General features: G+C 44.0%; 1 protein-coding gene across 1 annotated transcript; it reads left to right on the top strand.

Moving 5' to 3' along the window:
- Nucleotides 1–447: 447 nt before the first annotated feature.
- Nucleotides 448–9,883, top strand: LOC117533429 (potassium/sodium hyperpolarization-activated cyclic nucleotide-gated channel 4-like). The gene is made up of 5 exons (XM_034197156.1): nucleotides 448–673; nucleotides 4,335–4,481; nucleotides 4,596–4,836; nucleotides 4,943–5,107; nucleotides 5,907–9,883. Exons 1-5 carry the CDS (start codon nucleotides 500–502, stop codon nucleotides 8,555–8,557), a joined length of 3,378 nt encoding a protein of 1,125 aa, XP_034053047.1. The 5' UTR covers nucleotides 448–499; the 3' UTR covers nucleotides 8,558–9,883.
- The last annotated feature ends 1,877 nt before the right edge of the window (nucleotides 9,884–11,760 follow it).

Genomic DNA, 11,760 nt, shown 5'->3' with positions numbered 1-11,760 from the left:
AGTCTTCACCCTAAAAGTAATGATTCCCCTCATGGGGACCTCCCATTTTGTCCCCATAAGGGAGACGAGTCCCCACCGTGACTGTGTAAACAGATTGAGGTCCCCCACGAGGTATAGTAATGCTAGACCACACACACACACACACACCCACACACACACACACACACACACACACACACACACACACACACACACACACACACACACAGTAGTTATATATGATATTCAGACATTTATCGCCTGTGTGGTTTTATACGTTCTGCAGCCTTTCAGTTTTAGAGTTAAAGTGGGTTTTGACAGCTAAATTGCTTCTCTGTTTGCATGTTATGAGGTGAGGTGAAAAGCTCTTGTAACAGGACTAAAATAAGAACAGTTCAATATTGCACCGCCTTGCTAATTAACAACTTCTTTTTATCTCTTCCTGTCACCCTCTCTGTGTGCCTCCCACTCACAGAATGACTCATGGGGCCTCCAGTACTCCTATGCTCTATTCAAAGCCATGAGCCACATGTTGTGTATTGGGTACGGAGCACAGGCTCCAGAAGGGATGACTGATGTGTGGCTCACCATGCTCAGTATGATCGTAGGGGCCACCTGCTACGCCATGTTCATCGGACACGCCACCGCTCTCATCCAGTCTCTGGACTCCTCGCGGCGACAGTACCAAGAAAAGGTGAAACACAACACTCATTCTGTACTATACTTGTTATCGTGTAACTATGTTACCCTGAGTCCTTAAACCTCTGTCTATGATCATGTTTATTATCAATTAACCTTTGGTGGTTTTATTATGAATCAACTCAGCTATCGCAATTTCCCAGGACCAGAGATGGGGTCGTTACTAAAAAAATGTATTACATATTACTTTAAAAAAAAGTAATATATTACACTACTTCGTTACTCTCTACATAAAGTAACTCGTTATTTTACTCGTTACTTTACTCGCCGAGCACGTACGAACTGCGCATTCGTGAGTGGCAATAACTCTCCTTACCAGCAGGCGGCGGTAGTGTGTATTCGTCATTCAAAACAGGCAACAACCGGAAGACAGAGAAGAAGAACAGACTACGTGATATACACAAACAAATAGCGTGTGCTTTAGCTTCACCTTAGCATGTGTTTGTTGAGGTTTGACGTTGTGTTTACAGCAGTGGATAACAGCTTCTGGCCTGGACACAGTTTGCACCTCACCGCAGTGGCGGTTCTAGAACATTTTACATGGGGGGGCAAAGGGGAGGCAAGAGGTCATGCCAGGGTGGCATAGGAGGGCGGACAGTACGTGGTATTTTATACTGTATATAACCTATTTATTGTTAATTCATGCCCTAACACAAGTGTTCTTAATGCACAAGAGAAACAAGGTGTTCAGACAAACAATCGGGTGCCCTTTGAGTCCCCCAAGCTTACCTCAACCATTTTAAATGAAAGGAAACTACAAAATGTATTTTAAAGCAATGAATTAATGGACAGGTTGTTTTGCATTACAATGTAAAATAAAATATATATTTTGTTTTTAAAAAAATTGGTTGTCTTAGACTTAGACAGACATATTTGCATGTCCTCACTAAGCATTATTACATATTAATTTAATATTTAACAAATCAAAATGGCCAATTATCCCAAAATGTTGCTGCTAATATAATCATATGCTTGTCAACTTTAACTGATCAAAAATTAATTCTGAAAACATACTTGAATTATCTATGAAATTGCAATATTGTCCCTCAGTTTGTTTCAACCCCGTCACGCCATATCATTTACCCTCCTATTAAAATAATGGATCAGTCCATGTGTGATCTGCATTGAGGGAATTACATCACAAAAGTGTCAGTTTCTTCTCTTACCTATATTTCAGTTTTTGTATTTTCAGATTAAGATTGACAAACTCAACATTTCAACTATGTTGTATGAATTAATAATAGTAAATAATTGTTTATTACAAAAATAAACAATAGTTTTGCAAAATATTACAATGTTGTAATGTCCTTGACTTCCATGTGGTGCCATATCTTTGCTAAACAAGGTCTCATGCCTACTTTTTGTCAAAAACTTCAACCCTGTTACATTTTTTCAAGGAAATTCCTAGTAATTATTTATATTTTGAGCCTGAGGTGGGAAAATGTAAGTAGTCCACTACCAGATGTTATGACCAAACTTTTTGGTTTTATTTTTCAAAGATATAAAGACCCAAAAGGCACCCGATTCAGAGAATACTCAGAATTCTGCATACTGTAAGTACTTAATTATAATTAAGTACACAAATGACATCACCCATCTCTTCAGAGAGCTACAGGTGACCTGTGCAGCAACACATTTCAATCAATATTTGTCAATACTAAGAGCTGCTAGATTGTGCTGCTGTAATGGAATATGTAAGGAGAATAAGAACATACCATGTGGTCCAGCTGGAGTCTCATCTGCCTCCTGATCACTGCCTCTGGCCCTCTCTCTGACACTTCATCTTTATTCCTCACATATATTTCTTCTTCTTCACTAATGTCTTCATCTCCTCCTCTTCCTCCTGCTCTGACCCTCCTGGTCTCTTCATCTCTCTTTTCCTCTTTCTGTTCGTCCTGATCACTTCTCATATGTCTTTTTGTTGTTGTTGAATCACTCCTATACTCTGGCCTGCAAGAGTCTACTTGTGAAAAGCACTGGTACAAATGCTTGTATAACTTTACACGTTAGGGCCATGTAGCCTAGATAATATGTAGCATATCATAAATATAACATCAGAAAGTATTGATCAAGCGCACACAGGCAGCTGTGTTTGGATCCAGTTTTTACGGTAAAGGATGTATTGTGGTGACACGTTATTGGACATAATTCACCTTGCTTATTGTGTTGCCACACGGACCCTTTAGTGGGGAACACCTGTAGCTTTAGCTGCCATTCCTGCTAGCTCATCAGGCAGAGCAGTGCATGTGTTAACCTCTCTGAAAGTAATGGATAATAAAGATTGGAACTCCATTCTTAATACACCGCCTCCGACTCTCTTTTCACGGCACTACAGTATCCTGGTTTCATTGATCTGGCCTCATGGTTGTGATGTGTAGTTTACGTGGATTTAATAGTAGGCTACCGCGTAGTTTAGCAAAGTGATCGATCTCCCAGCTAACGCTGTCTGCGTAGTATTTTGTAACGTAACGCCCCAAACAGCGCCCGTCTGTTAAACGCTATCGATTCAAACGGCAGCGTTGTATTCATATTTAGTTTCAAGCTCTCGTCCTTAGTCAAAACAAAACTAGTGGAAAGGGAAATGCTCCAAGGGGAAGCTGATCCACCTTCAGGTGCTGGGACAGCTCGCTCCCTCTCTGCAGCGGTGTGAGCCGCCGTCTGTGTGAACGCCGCTCCGCAGTTTAATGCAGGGCCGTAGCTGCGTTTTTAACGGGCCTAAAATTATATTTAAAATGATTCACTTTTAACTAATGTAATGCTTCTTTTGTTGCTTGAGAAGCTTGTGGAAATAGTGTACGTTTGTTTTAGTACAGTTTTAGGGAAACAAAAGTTAGGGGGGCAGCTGGGGGGCAAGGCTCTACAGTGGGGGGGGGGGGGCAGCTGCCCCCCCGTAGATCCGCCCCTGGTGACCGTCACATTCCTATCTATTATTCGGACGAACTCAAAATAATGGGCGTACCTCCACCCCTCGAAAGTTATCGCTGACTCAGCCATGTTTATGCAGCACTGCACGTGGAGATGTGGACGCGCAAGTCGCGTACATTACGTACATATAAACCTGCGGCGGAAAACCCTCTTGTCTGTCAGTGTGATTATGAATGATTTTAGTAAGTAACGAAGTAACGCGTGTCGGGGCAATGTTAGTAACTGTAGTGTGATTACTGAATTGTAAAAGTAGCGCGTTTTACACTACTCCGTTACCGACAAAAGTAATATTATTACACCCAACTCTGCCCAGGACCCACTTTTTTGTCAAAAGTCAAATCTTGTGGTTTCCAAACTCGGGTTAAAAAGCAGTCCTAGGATGGACCTGAGGGATCTCAAAATGATTCATAGGATATAACTGAGTCAAAAACACCTTTTGTCATCTTTCCTTTTCTTCTGCAATGCTGGATACACCTTTTTATTCCAAATTGTTTTAATTAACAATCTGAGAATGGAAAATCGGGTCAAACTCCTCACAACTTGGCTCTGTCCAAAATCAATCCCTCAGCTGTGACCCCTTGTCAAAGCTGACACAGGGGTCACAGGGAGAAAGAGGGAGAAATGTTGAGTAGACTCAAAGGATGGAACCAATAGAATAATCAATGTTGTCATGCTCTCTTCTTTTAAAACTTGTTTACAGATCCCTGACCTGTGTTTGTGTGATATTGCAGTACAAGCAGGTGGAGCAGTACATGTCGTTCCATAAACTTCCTGCAGATGTGCGTCAAAAGATCCACGAATACTATGAGCACCGCTTCCAGGGGAAGATGTTTGACGAGGAGAACATCCTTGGAGAACTCAGCGACCCACTGAAAGAGGTAAATAATTCACCATCACTCCCTAATCTACACGTACAGCGTACAGACTTATCACTGGACTGTCATCCAGCCAATCTATTTGACTAACTCTCTCTTTGTGTCTTCTTCCTCCAGGAGATAGTCAGCTTTAACTGCCGGAGCCTGGTAGCTAACATGCCGCTGTTTGCCAACGCCGATCCCAACTTTGTGACAGCAGTGCTGATCAAGCTCCGCTTTGAAGTGTTTCAGCCTTCAGACTTCATTATCCGCGAGGGCACAGTGGGACGGAAGATGTATTTCATCCAGCATGGGCGAGTTGGTGTGCTGACCCGTGGCAACAAAGAAACCAAGCTGAGTGATGGCTCTTACTTTGGAGGTGAGAACATGCAGAGCTGTTTAGATAATTGCACAGAAAGGTAAAGAGGTTAAGGTGATGGTGGTTCATGTTTAAGCATAAACTCGCAGCCTAATATCTTTTTCAGAGATCTGTTTGTTGACTCATGGACGGAGGACAGCCAGCGTCCGTGCAGATACATACTGTCGCCTGTACTCGCTCAGTGTGGACAACTTTAACGAGGTGCTGGAGGAACATCCCATGATGCGTCGTGCCTTTGAAACTGTCGCTGTTGACAGATTGGACCGAATCGGTAAAGTGTGGATTTCTGATTATGTTATATATTTCTCTAACCGTCTTATCTATGCAGTGGCTGTCTATTTCATATTTGGTTATTTAACCCTGCAACGACCTTGCACAATAGTTCAAATAATCTTTTAAATTCTGCAACATTTCTTAGGCTCTTTGTCCTCAGATGAAAGATCAGAACTCATCTTTAAAATAGAAATACCTTTAAAAAAACGGATCAGCAAGGTTCTCCATTGACCTTGAAGCTTAGCCATCAAACGTTTACTTTGTGCTCAGTAAAAAGCTTCTACAAAGTAAAAGTTTTCTTTTCACATCTTTCACTTCTGGCACTTATATGCATAATGTTTAGGAGGATATATTAGCTGAAATGTAATTGAATATTCATAACTATCCTTCCTTTAGCATACAATCATCATCTGAAACTGAGAATCAATGTGTTTTCATTATCTTAAAATAGGGCCTTCATATCTCCATAGGGAGAGGGTCCTCTTCCACGTTGCACTGCCAAGTTAATACAGTAGCTCAGAACATACAAACAAGAGGGTCCACTCTAGTTCTACAACACACTTGTAAATCTGCAGTAATACCAGCGCTGTCTGAAATCCATTGCACTGTTGTGGAAAGGTTGGCTTCTGTGCAAGATGAAGGGTCTTAAGAATTACCACCGCTTTATCTTGAGGAGGCTTGTTAATCTGAAATCAGTTGGTTCCAATCCGCACCCACAATGCTAGATGCTTCCAAATGCCTCCTACACAGTTTATTTTCAATATCTCAAAATTAATAATGAATTTCTTTCCCTACAGGCAGGAAGAACTCTATGCTTCTGCGGAAGTCGTCGCAGGGCGGTTCTCTGGGCGGCAGTATGGGTCGTGGAGGCCGGGGTGGAGGGGGTCCAGGAGCCAGGGGAGGTATGGGCTCCTGTGACAGCGTGCTGGTGCAGCAGATTGTCAAACACGACAGCATGCCGGCGATGCAGGATGCCATTGCGGCCGCTGCTGCAGGAAGAAGCGGAGTCATGGGAAGAAGTGGCTCGGTGTCTCCTCGGCCGCGCCCGGTCATCTGGGCTCCGCTGGTCAACGCCCCCCTGCAGGCGGCTGCTGCCACCAGTAATGTAGCCATCGCCCTCATGCACCAGCAGCAACAGCAACAGCAGCTGCAGCAGCTGCAGCAGCAGCATGCACTGGGAGGGGCTTTCTTCTTGCCTTCACCTCTTGTGTCTCCCTCTCCGTCCTCTACCTTTTCTTTGTCTACCCCTCGTCCTCCTGTGTTACAGCCCCTCCGCCCGTCTGTGAGCTCTCTCATCGGCATGATGACTCTGGGAGGGCTGGGAGGAATGGGTGGTTTGTCCCCCAGAGGATTTCCTGCCTCTCCCTCGACCATGGGCCCTCCTGGTGGGTTGACCTCACCCCCGATTGCCAAAACTCCACCCATACCAGCATCCTCTGTCCCAGCATCTATCCAACCAGGCAGGACTCTTCATACCAGCCTCCGCCTCCAGGCTGATCATCACTCAATGATTGCTGGATCACTAGGAACCCCGACAGGTGGAGGGACACTGACTCCACCTCTCCATAAAGTACCTGCCGCCAACCCTCCTGCTGCTTATAGAGCCCCGTCAGATGGCAACACTTTTATGATGGGCCACCAGGGGGCAAAGGAAGCTTTGTTACGTCATGGTGGAACCAGCTCTCAGGGTCTGCCGGCGCTGGGCAGACTCACCCAGGAGGCCAGGCTGCTGTCGGCCTCACAGCCCACCCTGCCTCACCGCTCCTGGGTTGGAGTGCAGCCTCACCCCCCTCTTCACAGGAAGGCCTCTGGTGGTAATTTGCTGGCGACTCCTTTCCTGGCAGGGCAGTTAGCCAGGGGAGGCAGTGCAGGCATGCTGACCTCAAACACTCCAGTACAGCTAGTGACACATATTCCATTTAACGCACAGACACACGCTCAGGCCGCATTTCCTATTCAGCCTGCCTTAGCACAGTATCTGCCCACACAGGCTGCCCCTCACAGCACCTCTGTACCTTCAGCCGCACACAAGCCTGCAGCTCCCCTAACATATTCCTCCCCTCCAAAGCAGACCCCTCTCTCTTCTCCCACCCCCTCTTCTCCTACACCTATACTCCCTCCTACACCGCATCCTAAACCAATCTCAATGACACACTCTGGCTCCTCCTCTCCTCCTCGCAGCTGCACCCCTCCTTTAGCAAACCCGCTGTCGCTCTCCTCAACTCCTCGTCCCAAACCAATTCCTACATCTTCTCCCCGCTCGTCCTCTCCCTCTCCCTCTCCCTCCTCCACACCGCCCCCATCTTCTGTTTTCACCCCTATCCCACCACCTCAAACCTATGGGCCGAAGTCATCTTTCTCCCCTCCAAAGCAGACCCCTCTCTCTTCTCCCATCCCCTCTTCTCCTACACCTATACTCCCTCCTACACCGCGCCCTAAACCAATCTCAATGACACACTCTGGCTCCATCTCTCCTCCTCGCAGCTCCACCCCTCCTTTAGTAAACCCGCTGTCGCTCTCCTCAACTCCTCGTCCCAAACCAATTCCTACATCTTCTCCCCGCTCGTCCTCTCCCTCTCCCTCCTCCACACCGCCCCCATCTTCTGTTTCTACCCCTATCCCACCACCTCAAACCTATGGGCCAAAGTCATCTTTCACCTCCTCCTCTCCCCCATCCTCCTTAATCACCTCTATCCCACCTCGTCCCCAGAGCCCCCGAGCCAAGGTGTCCAACACGCCTCCTTCTCCTTCTCCATTGTCTGGCCCAAGTCCCGCACAAACTCCAATCCCTTCCCCGATACTAACACCCACTCAGACCACCCGTACACGCACTTCTACCCCTGCCCAAACACCTACACAGACCCTTAGTCCTACTCCTTCCCATTCTCCGGTTCCTGTGACACCTGTCCCCTCTGTAAGTAAATCCCTGAGTCCAACTCCTTGTCTCCAGCCCTCAATCTCCAGCTCAGCTAGAGGCCCCAACCAGGGCCAGATCCCCAAACAGACCCCAACACAAACTGCATTGTCTGCCCCGACACCAGCTAGTGTTAGCTCTCCACGTAAAATAACTTTCTCAGTTCATCCTGTGCAGCAAACCTCTCCTGTCCTTACTCCAAGCCCAACTTATGTCTCTGGTCATTCGACCAAACCAATCCCGGGGACAACATCATCCTCATCGTGTCCAAACTCGAGCTCCACTAAGCCTTCATCTCTGACCTCCTCTGGTATCCATTGTGCCTCTTCTCCCGTCCTAAAACAAATATCAACCCCAACAGCTGCCCCTACCCACTCCAAAAAACTCAATACCCCCTCTATTCCTGCCGCTCAGGCTTCCACCACCTCATCCACCCAGTCAGCACATGCAGCTCCCCTTGCAAAGGCCACTGCTCCTAAAGGTGGGAAAAAAGACCCTCTGCATTCATTGCCTGAAAAGACTAAGAGGAACTAAGACACAAAATGCCCGCTGCTGATAAGCAGAGCCATTGATATACAGAGTGGTGTCACCAGACATCAAATATGTCAAGTGGACAGGTACATATTTTGCATATACTTTATGTGATTGTCTTAGAACATCAGGGGTTCATGTGACTCTCAACCCAAGCCATCGATGGAAGAGAGAAGACTTTATTGGTGATTCAAAAGGTTGGCCCAGGCAACGGTAGAGTCTGATAAAATCCATCCCAATGTACAATACATACATATCGGTGTTAGTGATTGTTGGAGCAAGCAGGGGAGCTGAAGGGAAAATGATATGGAAGCAATAGCTGAAATAAAAAAATCTCCATTTATTTGACAATGGAAAAAAGCAATATGAGTGAAACATTTTAGGCTCCCTTAATGTGACAGGAAATGAATTTGAGAAAATAATAATCTCTGCTATTGATATGAAAGTCCATCTTGGTGACGGTTTTAAATGCAGGCAAGAGAGTGGACACTTTCTGGTTTCCAGCTCCAACTCCCTCTTGCCTCCCATTCTGCACCAAAGTGTAATATTTTATCATCCAAATAATAATAATGATAAGAAAATAGAGATTAAAAATCACTGTTAAGACGATGCTCATATGAATTGGATTCAATAGGAGCAGTCCACTGGTAGTTTTGTTGTCACAAGTGTGTGGTGTTTAGTTTTTGATCAAAACAAAACTTTTAAACCTACATGATTTTTCTATAATGTGTTTATTTGTTTGTGGCAGACAATCTTGCTCTGCATCGTGGCTCACGTTATTTATATTCCATCCTGCTCCATGAACTGTAAATACGTGCCTCTCTTTGGGTCTGTTGTAAGCTTCATCACTCTTCACCCTCTCTGTCTTTCATCTCTTCTCTGTCTCGCCGCCTTTCATCTGATTTTCACAGCCGTGGTCGCTAAATGCTTCGCTGGCTCTCACAGATTCTCTCCCTTTCTCTCGGTTTACCCAACACTTGCTCTGTGTGGCAATCAGCCTCACGTTCAAATGGCTCTTTCTTCTGTCGTCCTACAACACTTTTTCAGCAACATTTTCAGTGATGTTTGATGTTTTGTGTGAGTAGCAACAAGACATTTCTGTCTTAACCCCTGATACCATGTTGCCTAGACAATATATTAAAGGACCAAATGTTTTATTTTTTATTTATTACAGCTTTAGCTTTAAAACAGAAAATAAATAGCTATTAATGCTGAATTAAAGATGATTTTGAGCGTGGTGTTTAAGGTGATGATTAGGATTACATTCTTGACAACCATAACGGTAATTATGTATATTTTGATGTAAGAATAAAGCGAATTTAGATATCACCGTGTTGTGTGTGTTGAGCTCTTTTGTGTTCTTGCATGCATTTGTATCCTGTCAAGTGAATTGCTTTTACATTAACCACAGACAGGATGTAGGCAGGGAACTTGCAAATATTTGTATTTATATTGACTTAAATTCAACTGGAAGTTTGTTGACTTCTGCCACTGTGAGTTAGGATTTGTTGTTTGTGTAATTTGAGTGAACTCATACATTGTTTTGCATATTTCATCCTACTTCAGATAGATTACAATGATACTGAAAACCTCTTGAGACTCAACGTGGACCCTTGTGACTCTGGATGGACTTTTCCTTGACCTTGGAATATTTGATACTTAAGAGGTTTGTTGAATTAACTTAATGCTGCTGTGAGATAAATAAACCCATCACGAATGTCCTGTACCTCTCAGCAGAGGGCAGGATGGGCTTGTGAATGTGGGGAAACATATCCTTCTACTTTAGTTCAGACTAGGTCTCACTGATACACCTGCCTCTCTTCCCCCTCCTATAATTTCCTCTCTCTCACTCAAATGTATTTTACTTCTCCTCCTTCACTAATGAACAAGGGTATTTCTAAAGCCCTTCATCAGCCCGTGTATAGGCAGCGAGCAGGCGAGAATAATTGTTCACCTCTATTAGTTAAGAGGCATTAGCATGTTGGATTTACACTTGTAATTATTTGAACACTTCAAAAGCCTCTTCTGAGTCTCACAAAGCAGCACTAATTTGTCAGAAGAGGATGAGTGCCTCTAGCTGTAAATATTTGACGGTTTTTTCTATGCTGGTAAATAAATTGCTGACATTTTTTAATTAAAGGACAGGAGAGAGACTGTAAGCTGTATTTCTAAAAAATGTGTAAAATGTGTATACTTTTGTACTGGAGGCTTCACTTGAGCAGACACTGGTTAGGGATTTAGGACTGCTGAATGCAACGCAACCACTAGATGGCGATGGCACATTGATGATCAGATCAACTCAACAGGAAGCAGCAGCATCTTGCACTTTATATTTCTTAAGTTTATTTACAGTAACATGAGCGAACAGGAGAGAGACATTTGTATGATGAGGACATTTATTGTTAGGAGGAGAGCGCAATATGGAGCAAGGTGAGAGGGTAAATGATGGCAGACCAGCCTGGATTACCAGCCGTGAATAGAGGTGGGGGGATAAACAGGACTGTAATTGCTGCCCGTCACTCTGGATCTGAAATAGACACAGAGGGAAGTCTTTACTCTTGGCCGTGGGGGAGACAGACTGAACTGGCAGAGAGTTTCTGGGCCTAGAAACTCACAGTTATGGGTATTTTATTCCCTTAATTATACCTTTGCATAGCAGCTGTCTGTGTGTACATATCCTGGAAGTTAAATCACTGGATTTACATGTTTCTAAATTCCTTGCAGGGACAGAATAAAGGGTCTTTCTGCAAGTTAGTGTAAATCAGTATTTACACATATAAATATCAAAAATACCGTATTTTACAAAAAAGTTAGAACATTATGCAGGATATAAATTAAAATGGTTTAGGAAGAAAAGGGATAACACAATCAAAACCCGTTTTGATCAGTTTTAAGAGTCAATTAAATAAATACAAATAAATGTACAACGTACATGATAATGTTAGATGCATACAATTAAAGTTAATCCATGAAGTGAAATATTTGAAAATTAAAGTCCCATTTAGTTGTTTTTAGAGAAATTAAAATGTAAGCCTATATAAGTTGATTGTATGATGGAAATAGGTTGTGCCAAATAAAAAGTTGTTATGCTTTACCCAACTTTCAAAGCAGTGTCTATCATCATGACCCCTGTAATGGGTTGGAATTGTTTTGTTACCAGTTAAAAGAGTTTTGGATTTCTTCAATATAATAGTTTTTAGAGGCCT

This window comes from Gymnodraco acuticeps, unplaced genomic scaffold (assembly GCF_902827175.1).
Source record: "Gymnodraco acuticeps unplaced genomic scaffold, fGymAcu1.1, whole genome shotgun sequence".
NCBI classification, from domain to species: Eukaryota; Metazoa; Chordata; class Actinopteri; order Perciformes; family Bathydraconidae; genus Gymnodraco; species Gymnodraco acuticeps.
This window is presented reverse-complemented; position numbering and strand designations above follow the sequence as displayed.

Coding starts and splice junctions, on each gene's coding strand:
- LOC117533429 (XM_034197156.1), top strand. CDS start 500: ATGAGCCACATGTTGTGTATTGGGTACGGAGCACAGGCTCCAGAAGGG. Junction 4,482..4,595: donor TCAGCGACCCACTGAAAGAG/GTAAATAATTCA, acceptor TTCTTCCTCCAG/GAGATAGTCAGCTTTAACTG. Junction 5,108..5,906: donor TGACAGATTGGACCGAATCG/GTAAAGTGTGGA, acceptor CTTTCCCTACAG/GCAGGAAGAACTCTATGCTT.